This window comes from Andrena cerasifolii, chromosome 1, assembly GCF_050908995.1.
Source record: "Andrena cerasifolii isolate SP2316 chromosome 1, iyAndCera1_principal, whole genome shotgun sequence".
Taxonomy (NCBI): Eukaryota; Metazoa; Arthropoda; class Insecta; order Hymenoptera; family Andrenidae; genus Andrena; species Andrena cerasifolii.
This window is the reverse complement of record NC_135118.1, coordinates 1,787,219-1,807,573: the sequence shown is the minus strand read 5'-3', so window position 1 is coordinate 1,807,573 and position 20,355 is coordinate 1,787,219. Positions and strand designations below refer to the sequence as shown.

Here is a 20,355-nt window from a genome sequence, read left to right as displayed (position 1 = left end):
TTGGATTTGTTTTTTTAGTTTCCTGATTTTACTATTTATTATGCGAGCTGCAGTCGTGCAACTCACTAATGCCCCTGCATTATACAAAATGAATAATGAATGGATCTCTTTGTTTCGTTTTTTATCTGTTTGTTCATACTTCTTGTCCTTCCAATGAAAAAAAAATTAATTTATATGTCGGAAAATCGAATTTACAGTTTTGATTGTTTAGTATGGAAATCCTCAAAACAGGGTATTATGCACAATGCAGTGTCGCATGTAGAGCATATATGAAAAGTTCGACGTCTAGATTGTCGTAACGAACACAAATTGCGTCCAGTTTTTATGCAGTAATTTTGGAAAATGACGACCTATTTGTGGAGAGGGTTTGGGCGGATGAGAAGTGGAGTCGTTCGGATGAAGATTCAGTAAAGCCCTAAGCACTTGCAAACGAAATGAAAGAAAGGCCGCGCGTTCGTTATTCATTTTGTATAATGCATGGGCATTAGTGAGTTGCACGACTGCAGCTCGCATAATAAATAGTAAAATCAGAATGCTAGCAAACAAATCCAAAAGTAACGCTAAAAACCCCAAAAACAAAAAAAGAGCTACAAAACTTTCTACGTCCACGTCGTTAGCTCTGGGTAACGTCAAAGGAAATAATAATATACGAATGTAACTGCTGTTATTCATTTAGGCTTGTTGGTAACACTGTTTTTCTGCGTAAAATTTCGATACTCTGACCTTGGAATCGTGATTAGCGATATGAAAAACTCTTAGAAACGTTAGTCCAAACTTAAAAATTTTCAATGGCCACTACAGTTTAATTTGGTCCTCTAAAGGTTAATTTTAAGAAAACGTAAAGCAGTAACCGAAACTTTCTTCCCAGAAATTCTAATTTTGTGCCACTTGCGACGGGTAACGAAAGTAATCATAATATTCCCACGAATGTTTCAATAATCCAAAGACAGTGGGGAAACGAAACTTTTACAAAAAGAAAGAAAAACGAACTTGTTCCAGATTGGATTTTTCCTGGAGTAGGTAAACATTCTAACACAGGTAGATATTCTTATTTTTAGTATCAGTGCCATACCTGTGCGACCCGACTGAAGAAGATGATGTAAGAGTTGAAAGGTCTGTCTGCAGACCCTTATGGTTGCAATAAAATCGCAGCCTTAGGTCATCGACAACGGTAAGGGAGCCCATTATCAAACACCCAAAAACTATCCCACAAAGCACAATAACTTAACCGCGATATAATTTCACAGAAAGCCTGCGCGAGCCCAAAACGATTCCACAGCAGCTTATAATTCACCCAACAACTCCATGATTCCGTGGTACGCGATTCAAATGATTCGATTAAAACAATGGTGACGAAAAGGGTTTGTCGCGTCGCGTATCGTACAGCTGTTCCCTCGCTCCTACAAGCTACAACATGGTTCATCGAACACCCCACATGGATCATGATGCAAGCGCGCAACGCGAGGAGCGTGACCGGCCACATGGGCGTTCTAAATGGAACGTTGGCGGTATTCGCCAGTTGACGTCCGACGCTTACCGAGTTCCGCGTAGCACAGCGCGCCGATCAGAGACAGCACGCCAGAGAATATCCAGACGATCAGGGCCTGGCCGACACTGCCGCTGTTCTCCAAGACACCCTTCGGCGAGACAAAGATCCCCGCACCGACGATGATGCCGACGATGATTGCCACGCCGTTCCACAGGCCTAGTTCCTTCTTCAGCTGCACGGTCTGGTCGTCGTTGGTTTTCGCGGCCCTAAGGACCTGCTTCTCGGCCGGCGCGACTTTATCAGGCATCGTGCGTTCACCGGGCTCACTGACCGCGAGACACTTCCCCTTTGGCAGCCGAAAAAGTACTGAGCGGCACAACCATGCCCGCGAGGCGCACGCCTGACGCACGTGTAAAGACGAAAGAGAGAACTCGCTGATCACTCACGGTTGCCAGGAAAGCTCCTCGTATGACGTATAGGGAGCGGTGGAGGGGGAACAGCTGTGGAAGTAGAAATTCGGTGACGTAGTAGGGAGTATTAGAGAGGGAATCCTCGCGTGGTGTGCAGTGGTCACTGTACACAAGTTGAATTAGTATTCCCCCTCCACTGCGCCCTAGCATCACTGAATTTCTACTCCCATAGCTGTTCCCCCTCCACTAAACCCCACTACGTCATATTAGGAGCTTTTCTGGCAACCCTGGAATTCACGTACACAGTGACTGACCGCGTGGCGTCGTTCACTCGGCGGATACACGTGCGCGACTGCAGTCCCGTCCCCGTCTGCAACAGCGACCGTGGCGCCGCCTCTCGAGCAACATAACTCACAGGACGGAGCTAATACGCGCGCGAACGTGCCGCTGCCAGCTGCGATGCTACGCGTACCTATCGCATCCTTCCGATGAGACTTACATTCTCACAGACTTACGAGCGGCCGATGTTCACAGAAGCGCGGGAACCACCGTGATTTTATGTACGAAAGGTTAAGTTCTTAAGTTTTTCTTACTGTTTCGTTAGGTATGAGAGAATTGCTTTGTAACAGCGTCGAGCGCGTTTTATATCGTTGCTACTGGAGGGATATGGAATTTATTGAATTTAGAACGGATGACGCAACCTGCAAGAATTTTGGGATAGCTCAGGATCGTGATGATAGACGAGTTGGGCGTTGTTTGAAGAAGCGGTTTTGATAAAGACGTGGTCGAATGAAATTTCATCCGTGTACCGAATAAAATGGTTACGAGAAATGCAAACGGATCATTTTTAGTGGAAGTAGAAGGAATAGTTGCCAGCAAAGTTGTTTATTTTTTCATTGTCGCTCTCTGAAGGACTAACACATTCTGACAATGATCTTAACTTTTTAAGCGAAGTCTCGTATGGAATAACTTGTACTCCTACGTGTGTTCACAACTAAATTCTAACAAATGAAGAGTAAAATCTCATCCGCTTGAGTTCTGATAAAAATTCATTCGTTATTTATAAATAAAACCCTTCGAGTTTTATTTATTGCTCGAAGTTCAATTCGCTCAACTCTGTCTAACTCACTGGAATTGACCTAATTTCAATCAGAACGATGCCGCTGGTACAAAGGTACATAACGTTAACAAATTACGACGACATCAGTCGTGCCAAACTTAACACCGATATCTTCGTCGAAAGAATTGCCGTGCAAAGTTTACACTCACACAATTACGAAACGTTGGCGACCCGTAATAAAGTTTTATCGACATGTACACAGATACGCACTATGTCATCCTTCCACAGGGCTGGATGCTAATGAAACTGTAACGAACTGTTCCTTGCGTTCACTTCGCCGCGTACGTTCTATTTATTTACATTTCCATGATCCGAAATCTTTCACTACTTCTACATCGTGCACGATTCGGTAATTATGCAATCGCCAAAAACGCGTCCAAAAATCGCGCTCGATTGCACTCCCCCTCGGTGAACGTTACCGCGATTCATATTTTACGCTGTTAGCTACGCCTGTCCTATCCTTGCTGCGTATTGTAGAGAACAAGTAACGAAAACAGGCGCACAGATTTCGCTCGTTGCGACTACACCGTGCGTTAACGCCACTCATACTGTGTGCTAATGCATCACGTCAAATCCCTGGGAACGATACATTGCATTAGCGTCGGCTCTGCCTCGAGAGGAAACATTACGAACCTATTCGAGTACAGTTATATCTTTATTGGATAAATTATGTGCCCAGCGTCGTTCATTCCGAACGGTTTCTTTTTGTATCGTTTCACGTAATTGGCGTATTATTGTATCGTCGATGATTTTTTAGGTCTATTGTCCACTTCCGTTGAGGTAGTAGCGTAGTAAAATGTGAGGTACAGATTTTGAATTTTGGTTGTAGAATTAGCAGGTCCTATAATCGGTTTCCGGAACGAAGCACGTGTAATGCAATGTAATGAACGACATTTTTATGTTAGAATTGTTCAAATTAAAATTTTAAAAAAGTTTAAATTTTTAGCCGACTTTAGGTTAGCTCGATTCATTTAATAGAATTGTAAATATTAATCGCTAATTTTTTAATGGTGCTTTATTCGATTTGCGACACTGAAAGTATGCCGTATGATATCAATTATAAAGAATGCTTCGGTTGGTAATAAATATGTCATATGTAGCGATTAGTCATTATCAAAACTGACGTTATCAGTTTAGTGTCGACACCTGTTGGTTAATCTATTGATTTAAGTACGGGCCGATAGATTAGTTCGAACTATATATAAACAGTTCATCAAAAACGAAAGCATTGCCTTCTACCCAGATCGTGGCACAGGCACAAATACGTACTTATGATGTACACGCATATTTTTTCTTTCTCAAATATATATTGCACGCAATCATAAAGATATCAATAAATATTTTGTTATCCATGGATATGCATAAGTACATGTGTATAGTGGCGGCCAAAAATATGTGGACACTAGGGTGGCTCTTATTTTCGACTTTTGAATTTTCTTCGAGGCCACCTCCAGAATAGTTCCAAATAATAAAAAAAATCCGTATAACGTTTGAGCTCGATCGGATAACGGGAAAGGGTGCCCCTGGGACCTTAAACATTTACATAATTATTTAACAGCTCGCGAAGTCGATTTTATATAATATCCTGCAAGTTATTGATTGAATAAAAAAATATGCCAAACAAAAGTTGTAGATCCGGAGAAGGAGCATATTTTATGTTGTATTATTTTTTTTCGTGCGACAAACGGTTTTTGAAAAAAGTCCGATAGACTAAAAAAAAACTTTTTTCCCTCAAATTTTGAAAGTTTAAATGCTTCTAGAACTCAGTTTATTTATGAAGGCGAACAAAAAGAATGGAATTTTTATTTTTGAGGAATATTTTTTAAACATTTAAGGGGGACCATGTACCAAAATATGCGAAAAAGATAAAATAAAAAATTCTTATTTTCAGTGTTTGATATGTCATGAATGTTTCCTGAAAAATTTGGGACCGAAATTCGCAAAAATATCGAAGATATAGACGTCAGAAGTGAGGTACTCAAATGCATTTTTCTCGATATCATGAAAATAAGAATTTTTTTTTTTCGCATATTTCGGTATATTCCCCACCCCCCTTAAAAGTTAAAAAAAATAGTCCTCGAAATTAAAAATTCCTTTCTTTTTGTTCATTTTCATAAATAAAAGGTATTCTAGAAGCATTTAAACTTTCAAAATTTGAGGAAAAAAAGTTTTGTTTTAGTTTTTCGGACTTTTTTCGAAAACCGTTTGTCGCACGTGAAAAAGTAATAGAACATGAAAGATGCTCCTTGTACGGATCTACAACTTTTGTTTGACATATTTTTTTATTTAATCAATAACTTGGAGGATATTATATAAAATCGACTTCGCGAGCTGTTAAATAATGCTTTAAATGTTTAAGGGCACCGTTTCCTGTTACCCGATCGAGCTCAAAGTTTACACGAATTTTTTTTCAATTATTTGGAACTATTCTGGAGGGTGCCTCGAAGAAAATCTTGAAAAAAACTTTTAACATTTGTTCAAATAACTTGATTTTTTTTAGAAGCTAGAAGGATTATTATCACTTATTATTACTTATTTATCTGAGCCTGTAATGTAAATTTAAAAAATTCTGCTTGTAAATTTAAGTACCTAAGTTCAGTGAAATCGGTTAACGTAGCTGTGAGCTACAAACAGTTAAAAGTGGTTGAAATCACAGTTTTCAGCCTAGAACTGTAATAAACCTAAAGATCTTACATATTTCGATGCCTGTCGCATGTCTCTGCATCTGACCTTCATTATTTTCTTCGCAATAGCGAAGCAATTGCACTTTTTTCAAAACGACGAAACACGTCACCTAACAAACTAATCCTTCTAGCTTCTAAAAAAAATGCAAGTAGCTTGGACCAATTTTGACCAAGTTATTCTGTTTTAAAGGGTGTCCACATACTTTTGCCCCCACTGTATGTTTGACAATTTTTTTTTAAAAATCTTGATACACAGCAGAGGCGAGGGTTGCGTGAGAAATAAAGAAAAAACCTTGAGACATCTACATACCTATATGAGGCAACTCAATGTTTTTACCGAACGTTGATATATCAACGAATGTAAATATACAATGTACTCGATTTCCTATTTCCAGTGCGCATAGAGTCATATTATCTGCCTTGTTAGTGCACGCGTCTACCCGCAGATTACAAAGTAGCATAATACCAGATGCAAGCCAAGCAACAGACTGATGTTATTTGAGTAGCTCGAATTTACTCGACACTACAGAATAAGGTCTTATTATCAAAGTTGCGTGTCATAATTAGCAGTTTTACATTCGAAATGAAATATGCAAATGAACAGTGGCGCCGCGTTCTCTCTGTGTGCTATGTAGGATTAAGTACACACCGATATGAATTTGACGGGTAGCTTCGGTTTGATATTTCAAATTCTTTATTACAACCGTTAACTGAATTGTGATTTTGTTCCTGATTTCCATACGTTACGTTGTTTCTTCTATAAAATAGGTGGAAACTTTATTTGAGTAAAACTGCAGGTGAGATGTGGCACATATCGATGATTACAACTTTGTGGAGAAAATAGGGATTTTCTTGCGCACTCATTGGTCACGGTGAAGTCTAGCGACTCTAGGAATCAAATTCCAACAGATCATCGAAATTGGTAGGGTTAACGTAAATAACAGCGGTAAACTTGTCGAAAAGCTACCACCCCACCGATTTCCATGACCTTCGCGTATGTTGTCAAGGTCGTCATTCCGAAGAACATTTCCCTCTAAACTTTTTGGCGGTCGGCCTTGGTTTCGGAGATAATAATAAAAAAAAACTTTCGGCGTAATATATTGAAATCTGTTTCACGGCCGACGGTGTTAGTATTGGTTGGGACTAGGTAAACCAAAAAGTTAAACAAAACGTTAAATAACGATATTGACCTCATCGCGCGAGACTTGCAACCGCAGTCTCATTTTGAACATCCCCAAACTCACATCCGTTCGCTACCATACTTTACGCGCCCGCGAGCGGGTGCGCGCCCCCCGCCCTAATCTACCCCAACCAATACTAATACCATCGGCTGTAAAACAGTCGACGGCGAAGAGAAGATGGTTGGGTTAGTAACGTCTGTATAGACAGATTTCAATGTACTATGCCGAAAGTTTTTACTAATATCTCTGAAACTAACAAATACCTGAAGCTAAAATTTTATATAAGAGCCCCCCCTCGCGCATTACTGTATCTGTTTATATTTCCGTCTTTATCGAAAGATGGACAAATGTTAACCCTTAACTGGTATCCTGGGGTCGCTCGTGACCCCAAGCACCCAAAGTTCGATGTACAATTTTCGGTTGTCTAAGTTGGTAAACTGAATTTCTAATTAATTTTATAATAATAGTTTAACTTTCTACGCCTAACCTAAGATGAAAATATTCATAGTGGTTGCTCTAGTGTCGACTTTACAAATTTCTGTGTCCTTTTTTATTTGGGGTCTGCCACGACCCCAGTATACCAGTCACGTTTGCCAAAAACAGTATACCAGTTAAGGGTTAAGGCAGGAACATACTATTGAAACGCCACGCCACCCGACGCGTCCGCACACGATGCGAACTGTGCGCATATGTAAGTTACACGTGTAAGTTTCAATAGTATGTCCCCGCCTTTACACGTCAGCGTGTGATGATTCTGTCGTGCGAAATCCTGTCCATTGCTGTCCTTCTCTACGATCAATTCTTAGAAGACATATTTATCTGCACTGTATAAATAAACATTACTATCCTGAATCGTGTAGTTTTTGAAAAGTCTGTTGTGTAGGCACACCTTAGCAAAAGGTATGCGTTAAACTCGGTAGTTCTAGTGTTGCGTAAAGTTTCTGCGAATATCTCGTAAACCAAAGCCGACCACCAAAAAGTTTCAAGGGAAATGTTGTTCAGAATGGTGACTTTGACAACATAGGCGAAGGTCATTGAAATCGGCGTGGAGGTAGCTTTTCGACGAGTTTACCGTAACAGCATTCTGCGCTGCTAGGAACATAAAGGAAGGCTGAAGCCAACTACAGTCTGTCCCACAAGAGCGTGTTCCTCGTAGCCACGGCCCTGTACTTTAAGGAGTGGGTCCTTGAGAATTCTTCCGAGAAAAGTGTCTTCTACTACGCTGATTAACACGCGTGGCATTTTAGTTTCTGATTCCGTAGAAAGCAAGCGATTTTTAAAATCAGAGGTCTGTACTTTTTGCCGGTTTTGCACGGCGAAAACTTTGAGGTTACGTAAAGCACAAGCTTCAAGGTAAACATATATTCACGGTCAAACAGTTACCTCGAGAAATTCGAGAAATGTGGTCTTTATCTTCGGAGTCTGCAAAAAAATTAGTTGAAAGCATGCCTAAATGGTGTCGAGCGATTATCGACAACAACGGAGACGGGAGCATATAATAGGTAATTGCGTATTAGTTCATAAAACGTACTTTTCGGCAATGTAGACTTTTTTTAAATCTAATGATTGCTTTCGGAGGCAGGAGGAACACGCTCTTCTGGGACAGACTGTAAATTACATTTGTATGTATGCAACTATCCTTGAATAAGTGGAAATTATAAATAGTAAGGACAATCTCGTCTGTGGCAAAACTAATGCAAAAACGATCGCATTGTTATTACTGGTGGAAAAAATCGCTATCCTGCTGTATTTAGTTTCAATTCCTACTGCTAATAGCGTTGCACTCTTATTCTCGCCTGGGTCGATAACGTTGAATGCGACACGAGAACAGAAACGTATGGGGACAAAAAGTTCATAGTGAATATTAACACTTTGATTGGCGTTGGCGTGCTTTCACGCTGAGTAACTTTTAATCGATTCATGGCGTGTTTTTGCGTTTACGTTTTCTGGAAAACATTAACCCTTCGTGATCACACGGGGTGTATCGCAACCCAAGAGCAATTTTCGAGTTCAAATGTCGCGCCTTTACTAAAAAATATATAAAAGCAAATTTATGTTAAACGATTTTATTAGAAATGCATTAAAAACTAAAAAATAATTAATTACAATCTCGACGGTGTTTTTTCACTTTAAATAAAATCGTGAAGCAGGATATATCATAACGAACTCATTTCGACCCTTGATGCTGTATTAAATTGATTCATATGCTGTTATGAAATATCCTGCTCCACGATTTTATTTAAAGTGAAAAAACACTATCGAAATTGTAGTCCAAGAAAAGAATTATTTTTTAGTGTTTAGTGCATTTTTAATCAAATTGTTTAACATAACATTTTTTTATATATTTTTTTTGTTTTCTAATTTTTAGTGTTTGTGGATTTACTGTTCGCAGTTCAGACTTCTTTACAAATATCTTTTATTGCTGTATACATGCACTAACAACTAAAAAATAATTCGTTCTTGGGCTAAACTTCCGAAAACCCCCATGCTCCAAATTGGCTGAAATTTTGGGAGCAGTTCCATTTTGCACAGAAATAATGTTTGCGAGAAGGATTTTTGGCGATTTGAAATTTTTTTACCATTTTGATGCCATTCCCTTCCTTATCGACGCAATGTAGTATAATCGCAGACCAGGTATAGAATAGACCTTTCACCCTATTGTCTTCCGTGTCCCTCGATTTTGGGGCTCTAGAGCCGCATTACTATTTCCGTGTCGCATCCAGCGTTAACGGCTAAGCATGAAATAAGAGTGCAGCACTACAAGCGGTAGGAATGAAAGTTATAATAACGGTGAGAATTTAGATGCAGGGTGTCCCGATGCCAAGTAATACAGCATAATCAAGAGGCAAATAATTGATAAGTTTACATCGAAATAAAAATTTCTTCATTTGTTTATCAATCAGCAACTCTACAGACCCATACAACGGAGAAGCATTGTACAACTTCGCTTACGATGTAACGAATCTCTGCTATCTTATAATTCCTTAATAAATTATTTGCGGACATGGGTTTATATTTACATTTTCAACATCTTCAAATTTTTCCACTGTATACCCGGAATACTCTGTGTACAGAGATACACTTTCATTTATCATTTTGAACACTTCCTATAACAACTAATTAAGAAATGATTAATAAATTATGGTAATCTTATGGTCTGCGCACACATATCAATTCCGTGTCAGTTCCGTATCCGTCGTGCCAGTGGTAAGAAGAAGAGGGGCCTAGAGGGTGTTACCAGTGGTAACAAGAAGAAACCCTCTACGCCCCTCTTCTTCTTACCACTGGCACGACGGAGACGGAGGCCTTGCCTCGCCAGGCCAAGTATTTGACTGAAAGCACCTTTATGTACTTGCAGCTCATTTTGATTTCACATATTTTTTTTATTTTGTAATCATTATTATCTTCTATTTTTTGTGATTTATTTGATTTTATAAACTTGGCGTAATTTTTTTTTACTTTTTTAAAGTTTTTTATGGGGATCTCACTTCTTTTTACAAAGATAATTTGCATAGGGAATGACTTCAGATAATTTTTAATAATATATTATTATCTTCTATAAAATATGTACAACGGTTTATAACCTTCTTTCTTTTAAACTATTTTTTATAATTCTCCAAAGAACGAATCTAAATAAATTGTATTGTATTCAAGTGCTAATCTATACTCTAATGTAAAGAAATAAATAAATATGGTGTACCTTGGATTCTAAGTTTATTAAATATTTTCTAATTAATCCTACCTTTAACATTGATTAAATATGTCAATTATGTTATACGTATTCAGTCGATTGGTAGAATTGGTTTAAATTTGAGTTTTCAGATATGAAGCAAACATACAAGAAGAAAACAGCATCAAAGCTGAATAAAATCGTTTAATTAATATAATACTATGTCCCAAATTATTTTTTTTTCTCCTCTAAATTATACATTTTTCCACATTCATAATAAAATTCGATTTTGTATATACATATTTCTTAAAACTCTAAAATAATAAAATTGTACATGAAAATGTGCTTACTGCATTTGCTGGGGCAGCAGGGTACTTTCTCTTTCTCTTCTGCTTCTATTATCTGTAAATATATAAAAGCCAGAGTTTAGTTACAACTGAACATAGAATTTATATAGAAATACAGTGGCATTTTGCTATAGTAAGTGTAGAGACTACAAAATGTATTCGAAGAAGGTGAGAGCGTATGGCAGAAAGTCTTGTTGCAGGAAATGTAAATGCTAATGGTAATTCAGCGAAAATGAACGAAGAGATCCAATATTTTTAACGCACAATTCATTGGTGTTGGAATAAAGTAAATTTGTGTATGTTTATTGGTGAATTGAGATACTGTTAATGGGAAACTAATAAAATCAATGAATAATGTGGCAACTACTGTGGATTTTAAAATATTAGAAATACGAATGTCTTTCAGAACAGATTGAAAAATATCAAGGGAGATGTGTTTTCAGCATACTTTTTTCACTAATGTGACTTGCTCTGCATTGCAAGCAGTCCGCCATAATTTTCTTAATTCTTAATTGCACCCTTTATTATATTACATTTATTTGAACTTATTGATGACCTTACGCTGCATTTTTATTCGTAGTTTAAAACAATTGCAGTACAATTTGTAATACAAAATGGTATTTTCATTGTTAATATTGTTGAAAATAAATTTTTAAATAAAATACTAAAAATTGTACTGCAACTGTTTTAAATTACGAATAATAATTCAGTCTAAGGTCATCGATAAGTTCAAATAAATGTAATATAATAAAGGGTGCAATTTGACAAGTTCGCCTAGGGCGCGTTATGCTCGCACAGAAGCGGTTTTCGTGTCGACGCTAACTGCTCGCGACCATTGCGCACGCCCGTCGCGCACGCAGAGGACGGAGTGTCAGGCATCAGAAGGAGGGAGCGAGAAACGTTGGCACGGAATTAGGGCTCTGATCACGATACGGGCTCAACGCCGGTCCCGACCAGCGAGCCGCTAACGAGACAATACTGTATTCATTAAGTTTCAGAATTTTGGGGTTCGGGATCCCTGTTTACGGGACATTCTTAAAATTTTTTGGATCCTCTTCTGTCTCCAGCTCTTCTTAACCAGCCTTGTATAGACAGCTCCGTCTGCTTATCGTTCGCCGCCAACTTCCCTTCTTTTGCTGCACCTTAAAGAAGAATTTCGAGGGAACATTACATTGAATTTTACTGTAATCAATATTAGGAACAGTAAAATAAGGGCGATAGTTACATATTACAAGCCTTGATATGTTCAAACTATGGAAATCTTGTTTGCCCTTTCTCCCCAACCAACTAAACAAAATTGCAACTTCGTTGGTCAGCACAGCCGTTAGTATCCGCTTCACCATATTATAATTATCTGAAACCCCCAATTCTGCCAATTCTTTGACCTAAAATTTAAAAATTATTTAACATTAACAAGTTAAGTAAAATTATGTTTCGAAGAATTACCGTCAACAATTTTTTTCTCAAAAATCGAAATTACATCTCTGGCGAGCGGGTAATCGAGTAGGGTAGACCGGGGGCGGTAGTAACAGGGGGGCCAATGTAACACGCTAAATATCTCAAAACATATAATAGATATTAACACCAATTTTGGATATATGATGAAAAATGACAAAATCACAAGCAGGGCAAATTCCCCGAATGGCAAAATTGATAGAACAAGAAAATTAGAATCAATAAAATGCAATAAAAAAGCGAAACTTTTTGGAAAAACGGTAAAAGAGTAGGTAAAGCTTGCGTTATTCAACAGATATATATAAAAAATTTCAACGATGTCGGATAAGTGCAAGTAACATTTCCGTATAAGAATTTTTGTTCTAATTGTGATAGTTCCTGCGTAATTTTATTCCAAAGTCAAAGTGTTACCGCCCCCGGTCTACTTTATAAGTGTAAATTTTTAGTTTGCAGGAAGACACTTAGAGTATTTAAAGAGCTACGTAAGATCAGGTGATTACATATGTCCCATGGGTCTTGCAAAATATAGTTCATACACAGAAAATAATTACCCAAAAAAATTGCAAAATTTGAATCAACTTACAAATTGAGCAAAAGACACTTTTATTTTTAACTTCGATTCACAAAAAAAGAGCAAAAAAGCAACTGCTTGGCTTGAGGTGAGATATTATTCTTTTCATCGTATTTCTCGAAGTAAGTCAACTTATACTGTTTTTTCCATGAGTATACTGCATTTTGTATACTATTAAGAACTCCGGTAAAACGAATACGGGGGAAAAAATATTGACTGATACTATTGGAACCATAAGCAAAGGATAGTAATGTAGAAAATGTTAGCGCACTTATCCCGTTTTGACGAAAATTCGACTTGTATCCGTCTCCCCGTCCACCAAAAACATTTTTTCTACATACAGAATACAGATATTAAAAATGACGGTATTATACTTACTGCGTCTTTAAATTGAGATTCATCATTTAAAATTATCGCGAATTTGTTAAAATCGTCTAAACTTCTTATTGGGAACTGCAAATTTTATTTTGTAAAAATCGATGCGACAAGTTCCTCTGTCGCTCGGCCGATTAATAGATCTTTCCGCAGATTTTTTATCTCCTGCAGCGCGTCTACAAGGGCCCGGAGTAGGTGTAGTTGCGTCGTAACTGATTCTAGTTTCACCGAATTTTCTCTACAGCTGACGCAGGAAGGCACTGCTACATATTCTGCGAATTATTTATTACATTTCATATTTTTTCACTGCAACTCTTGACGTTAAAAAATATTTCTGTGTGCAACATCTTTAGAAAAAAATTAATTTACCGATAGGGGTACTGTGGAATGAGGAACTGTGCGTTGGATGAATTTCTTCCAAGTGTTCTTCGATTTCTTCATCTAAATGTTCCTCCTGATAGTCTAGGTCCTCCTTTTGATCATTTATTTGCTTCTCTAAATATTCTTCGACGACCAAGGGGGACTGAATATTCTCTGTCGATTTGTCTGAAAATAATATTTACTTGAAAGGACTACTTCGTACAAGAAAAAGAATTAAGCGGCTTCAGATATTATAATTTTGTAATTTTGTTAAAATCCAGAAGAAATTTGGGATTAATACCACACCCACTTCTGGATAATCGAAGAAATCAACTATTATAAAAATAATATTTATCGACGTAGGATTTGTACAAATTTTACAAACAAAATTTAATTGTATAAATATTGCATTCTGCAAAGAGAATCAATATGTCCAAAAGATAAAACAGTAATAATAAATATGAATAATGTACTTACGTATATACGTTGTATAGCACGACTAGTAGGTAGTAGAGTCGGCTGTGATTAGAACTATGATTTTGACCCGTCGGGTACCCGGCTAACCGGAATAACTTCAAGCCATTGATGTGGTATTGTTCGATCATTTTCGGCTAACATCAGACTATACCGTAGACAATCAGATACAATACTATGGCCGGTATTCATAATAGTCGCTACCATGATGTAAGGATATAAGGTGTGCTTGCTGAGCGGCTCATTTTCATCTTTTACTGCACATTCCCAATTACCGCCATATTAAAATATGTATGTATATGAATACATATGCAAGTGTAAGGACGCATATCGAAATGTTGACAAATTCATTCTATCCTACCCACACAGCACAGGCGCCGAAAAGGCGCCTTTTGAAGGACTGTCGACGGTCCCATAGGCGACTGTAAGGCGCCTTTTGGGCGGCGTCAGTCGTGTAACTTCACCAATGCCATCTATACAACGTCGTCTATACTATAAGGTGCATTTCAGTCTCAAAGGGTATTTCAGCAAAAGTGTATCACCGACTCCTAATTTGAAGACTGGACGTAGCGTCCTCTACTTATCGACAGCGACCAATTCAAGAACTACTCTAAAATGTATTGAAATGTTGAGTGAGATGTCTGAAGCGAGAGTTTGAAACAGGCGGCGGGTGCGTTAGAGTTGTACGAATTTCTTTCCGAAAATCTATGCGGGGAGTGAGGAGGAGTCATATAGACCCGAATATGGTACATCTTGAGAGTTTGTATTTTATCGTGTCTAAATTAAGCTAAATGCATTGGGGCGGTGTTGAAGACAGTTATCGATACGATTAAAATAAAATCAAATTTGATAAAAATGTATTTCCATTTATTTCATTACAATACACTACAAATTATATCATTCACTGCATTACACTATGTGTGTGTTTACCAATATATTGGTTGACAATCCAATATGAAGGATCTTGGGAAGAGCACGTTATTGGCTAATTTGAAAAGGATGCGCAAGAGCACACCTTATATCCTTACAGCATGGCTGCTACTTATTCTTAAGCAAATGCTTAAGCATTCGGCATTATTTACTAGCTACTAGGTTATTAGAGGATGCTTAAGCATTTGCTTAAGAATAAATAGCGACTATGGATACCGGCCTATATTCAATTGCTTGAAGTTGTCCCGCGTAATGTCCAGGTACCCGGGTACCCGACGGGTCAAAAAGTAACAGCTCTAAGTAGTATGCATGCATTTATGTGATTGTAGTAGTAGAGCTTTTACTCGTATTTTATGCAAAATATCCTGCCTTTTCTCCTTGAGCGCCAATCTAGCGGCTGCCAGAAGAACTAGGACGAAAAAGTCATGAAGGGCGGTATTCTCAGTTGCTACGCATTTGCTTATGTTGCGAGTTGCGATTCTCGTTCTAGCGGCGTTTAGCGCAAGCTCTTGGAGCGTGAAGTTCGAACTTTAAAGAGTTAAGAATGAAGTTTGTTACATTTGAAATTTGTCTTCGCCTCCTTCCTTATCGCTCGCAAACAATGTAAAAAAAGAAAAGAGGAACGAACGTACGAAGAAGCCTGTTTCTTCGCCTCGCAATTCTTCTCCGACGTTGTAAAAGCACGGACGTGTTGTAATAAAGCTCAACTTTTGATCAATCTTTAAATATCTTTGTTCGTTTCTTAATAGTTCTGGTTAATATTCAATAATTTAATTTAGTTCAGTTCAATAATCTTTATTTCGTTCAAAGTTATTCGTTACAAATTGTCTTGTTCAATCAACTTCGCACGATTTGCGAGCAGAATCATTTTAGGTTCCATGGACCACATTGAAATTCCCTGAAACAGTCAGAATTCCCAGCCGGCCCCGCAACACTTAAGAACAAGTAGCGACTGAGAATACCGCTCATACTGAATTCGGTATCTCGCACTGACTCTGTGTTGCTGCCAGAAAATGAGTTGGATTGGTTATTTCTGATAGAAAGGAAGCTAGCTCCATAAGAATCAACCAATCCAAGTCATTTTCTGGCACGAGTGCAGAGTCAGTGCGAGGTACCGAATTCGCTATCACACATCCTGAACAGGAGTCAGAACACCTGTTTGTTACACCGTGATCGAGATTCTTGGTCGACCGTAGGTCTGAGAAAAATTCCCTCTCGACTTTCGGTCGGGAGAAAACTCCGAACCGCTTGTCGCACACCTGTTTTGGTCGACCGGACGGTAAATGCCATATCGGTCATCTCACAGATCGCGACCGTAATCGAAATTATATCGGTCTCGACTCCCTGTGTATGGGTGGGGAAACGTATGTTTCATGTACCATCACTTTCGTGCCTATATCAAGGGATAAGGTTTTCTTTCCTTGAAACTTCAAATAATTTGTAGAAAATTCAATCTACAAATTTGATTTTAATATTACCATGTGGGTGTCACCATTCAACACATTGTTTACGCGTTATTTGAATTTTGTATCTAGATAAATTTGTATCTGGATAGTTCTCAGGTGTAATGGATAACAGATAAACGTCAAACCCTTAACCTCAACACGAGCTGTACAGCTCGCCGATAAACAACGCGTTGTAAGTTCTTACAAACGCTCGGAAACAATGAACAACATCGAAATCGAAGACTTTTATCATCACGACTTCACGACCGCCTCGGAATGGGAGATATTCATATCGCGGTTGGAAGAGATTATGCATGAATGGAAACTGACCAACATGAAAATTGGAAACTGTTTAAAGTCTGGAGACTTTGTCAACTGTCAATGGGTGGAGAATATAGAGAAACTTCATTTTGCTGGTTAGTGTATACACTTGTCATAGCCTTTACTTTGTTCAGAACAAAGTAAAAGAAGTTGCGATGCAGCCATATGCTATCTTCGCGTTTCCTACAAATTAAACTCCTGTTTCTATATTCCAGATGCGGAATTTTTATTAAAACATTACAAATTGCAACTAGAAGACAAGGACACAACTAGATCCTTGGAAGAAAATGAGGAAGATAGTGGGGAAGAAAGTGAGGAAGAAAGAGTGCAATGTCAAAAGGATGCCTTAAATTCGTCTAACGACTTTGCCAGAATCGATGGGAATCATTTAGAGATAGCTCGTTATTACGGTGTTAGAGAATTCCTTGTTTTACAATCTACCAAGAGGGAATCAGTGACGGATGAAACTAAAATCAGAATTTTACTGAGTTCCCTTACGATTGCCGCTACTAACGCCAATTGGTAATTAGGAAAGCCCTATAGCACCGTCCAACAAAATTGACCTTTTTTTCTGTTCTGTAACATTCAATAGCCGTTTCTTATAGATTTTTGTGCACTGAAATCGAATCTGCAAACCGTTTATCGCCATCACTCTCAGTTTTCGAGAAATTCGATTTTGAAAAAAAAATGCAAATTTTCAACTTTGAACATCTTTTGTGTTCAAATAATAATAGTTATTCGGTTGCATGGTCTGTCAAATTATTCTATGAACCCTCACGAACACAACGATATAACTTATGATTGAATTATAAGCATTTAAATATGTTTAAACAACAATCAAAGGGAAAAGCACACCCGAAATGCACCAATTTTTGCAGATACCTTGCTATATATTTTAAAAACTAAGGGTCTAGGAGAAAATTCGACTACTCCACGCGACGCAGCAGAAATTTTTCTTTTGGAAACCACCAACAGAAGTGGTAAGTCACGTTTTGTTTTCAATGCAGAAGCGAAATAGTTTGGCAAAACGCGCGGCGCCGACAGTGGTAGTCACGCGCGTTAAGCGATTGTGTGACGCTGAGCGGCAGTATATTGCGCGCCGCTGACTACCACTGTCGACGCTACACGTTTTGCCAACCTATTTCGCTTCTGTATTGAAAACAAAATGTGTCTTACCACTTCTGTTGATGCTTTCCGAAGGAAAAACAACTGCCACGTCGGGTGGAGTAATCAGGTTTTCTCCTAGACCCTTAGTTTTGCAAATAAATTTAAAGATATCTGCAAAAGTGGGCGAATTTCGAGTGTTCTTTTCCCTTTGATCGTTGTTTAAATATATTTAAATGTTCATAATGCACCAATAATTTATATCGTTGTATTCGGGAGGGTTGATAGCATAATTTGACGCGACAAACAACCGAATAACTATTACTGTTTTGATACAAAAGATGTTCAAATTTGAAAATTTGCAGTTTTTTTCAAAATCGAATTTCTCGACAACTGAGGGTGATGGCTACAAACGGTTTGCGGATTCGTTTTCAGCGCACAAAAATCTGTAAGAAACGGCTATTGAATGTTACAGACCAAAATGGCTTTTGGACAGTGTAGTTAGCAATAACATTGGCGTGTGGGTAAAATTTATTCAATATTTTTAGCAATATACCTACATTATTGCAAGTACAGGAACCATGGCAAAACATGTATCTTGGTACGAGTATTGGGAAAGGAATTTGCATACATTTCGATATGGTGCATTTGAAGAAGATACCTCCTCACTGCAAATACCTCACTGGTATGAATAAAGATAATAAAATAAAAGTAAAGGGTAATTATTTAGAAGTTTTCCATCCTCACCGATTTCAATGATTTTTGGATATGTTATCAAGATCAAGATTCTGAACAACTTTTTCCTACACATGTTACAGCCGCACGACCTTCGTTTTCGAGATATTTGCGACAAACTTCTATTGATTTATTCCGACGCAACGCATTCCACTTTCCAACTTGTCCCGGGTATTAGTATTGGTTGGGGCTAGATTAGTGCGGGGGGGGGGGGCGTAAAGCATGATAGCGAACTGATGTGAGTTTGGAGATTTGATCCAGAAACCTGTTGATGCCCGTCAACACCCCGACTCATATTGGTTTACTATCATGCTTTACGCGCCCCCCGCACTGATCTAGCCCCAACCAATACTAATACCCGGGACAAGTTGGAAAGTGGAATGCGTTGCGTTGGAATAAGTCAACAGAAATTTTTCCTAAATATCTCGGAAACGAAGATAGTAGGTAGGTATACGGCAGAATACATTGTGGATATGGAATTCAATCCCGGGATCGTAATCCCGGTATCCCGGCTGTATTTTGGATTCCATTTTTACATTTTTCAGTTGTTCATAAAGTAATTTACGTGATTAAAAATTCTCGAAATTCTCGGGACAAGTTATAACTTGATATATCAAATCCTGGGAGTTTTAGAATCCAAAAAACAGCCGGGATCCCGGGATTACGACCCCGGGATTGAATTTCCTGATTGTGTAGTAGCAGCAGTTTTTCGCGAATATCTCGGAAACGAAGGTCGAGCGACGGTAACATGTATAGGAAAAAGTTGTTCAGAATCGTGTCCCCGACAACATATCCAAAAATCATTGAAATCGGTGAGGATGGAAAACTTCTAAATAATTACCAAGTAAGTAGTCTTAACGATTGTATTATATTATTTTGTTAATGATAGTACACAAGTGTTTCATAGATAAGAATTTCTTTCAGGTTTACTTGCTTTATTCAAACAGAAAATAGGTGAAGGTTGTGGAGTAAGACTTGATCCAGTGATGATATCTGGAAGATTCTCATATTTACTGAAGGACTGGACTAACAGTACATGGACCCAGGAACCACCAGATTTTGATTTTATGCAAGGAGAAACGTTAGGTGTCGAAGAACTTGGGAAACTTCCATTTGGAGCAACATTCGACCCAATTGCGTAAGATTTTTATACCATGAGAATGAAAAGGAATTAAGGTAACTGAACTTGCAAAATCATTAAATTCTTTGCTTCAGAGAACTTCATTTATTCACTACATGGCCTGAAATGTCAGAGAACGTTGTAGTTGACAGCGAAGGTTTCACAGATTTAGAGCCACAATTGGCTCCTGAGTGGTCTGTGCAAGTCAAAATGGTTTCTTCTCCTGCTTGCTTGCTCGGGGAGTATTTAACAGACTTCCTACATATCTGCAATAGTAAAAAGACTATGGTAGATTTACTCGGAGATGTTGTCATTCATGCTCAACACGAAGATCAACCATTGAGCTCAGTATTTAACATATTGACAGAATCTAAAATACCTACGATTTCAACAGTCGTCAGTAAAGCGACTACAAAGAGAAATAAGAACATGGAAGGTACAATACCGGAGGAAATATTATTGTCCATACTTTATTTCCTTTTTCCCGATGCAGAAGAAAATACTGTAAGTAATGTTTTCGGTACACTTTTATTAAAATTCGTTTTACGAAGAAGGAAAATTTTT

The 20,355-nt window shown here is 38.1% G+C and overlaps 2 protein-coding genes and 1 long non-coding RNA gene across 6 annotated transcripts in view; 1 reads left to right on the top strand and 2 right to left on the bottom strand.

Annotated features, from left to right (window-relative positions):
- Mnd (L-type amino acid transporter minidiscs) overlaps positions 1-3,574 on the bottom strand; it is an 86,200-nt gene extending 82,626 nt beyond the window's left edge. Inside the window, exons 1-2 of one of the 3 annotated variants that reach the window (XM_076815045.1) lie at positions 3,169-3,574; positions 1,538-1,889 (exon numbers count right to left, since the gene is read on the bottom strand). In XM_076815045.1, the coding sequence (XP_076671160.1) occupies positions 1,538-1,889; positions 3,169-3,213 (397 nt within the window). In that variant the 5' untranslated portion in view covers positions 3,214-3,574. Of the gene's footprint in view, positions 1-1,537; positions 1,890-2,197; positions 2,797-3,168 lie in introns of those variants that run through there. The other 2 variants (XM_076815232.1, XM_076815139.1) reach the window with 2 other exon arrangements.
- Positions 3,575-10,740: 7,166 nt separating this feature from the next.
- Positions 10,741-14,536, bottom strand: LOC143374712 (uncharacterized). Its single transcript, XR_013086735.1, has 5 exons — positions 14,140-14,536; positions 13,672-13,848; positions 13,306-13,574; positions 12,127-12,286; positions 10,741-12,043 (listed from the first exon to the last, which is right to left on the bottom strand). It is a non-coding gene; the product is annotated as an uncharacterized LOC143374712 (long non-coding RNA).
- A 1,921-nt stretch (positions 14,537-16,457) lies between these two features.
- Positions 16,458-20,355, top strand: part of Rab3gap1 (RAB3 GTPase activating protein subunit 1) — a 75,408-nt gene continuing 71,510 nt past the window's right edge. The window contains exons 1-5 of one of the 2 annotated variants that reach the window (XM_076811129.1): positions 16,458-16,927; positions 17,048-17,354; positions 18,485-18,621; positions 19,596-19,809; positions 19,887-20,295. In XM_076811129.1, coding sequence (XP_076667244.1) covers positions 16,732-16,927; positions 17,048-17,354; positions 18,485-18,621; positions 19,596-19,809; positions 19,887-20,295 — 1,263 coding nt within the window. In that variant the 5' untranslated portion in view covers positions 16,458-16,731. The remainder of the gene's footprint in view (positions 16,928-17,047; positions 17,355-18,484; positions 18,622-19,595; positions 19,810-19,886; positions 20,296-20,355) is intronic. The other variant, XM_076811217.1, reaches the window with a different exon arrangement.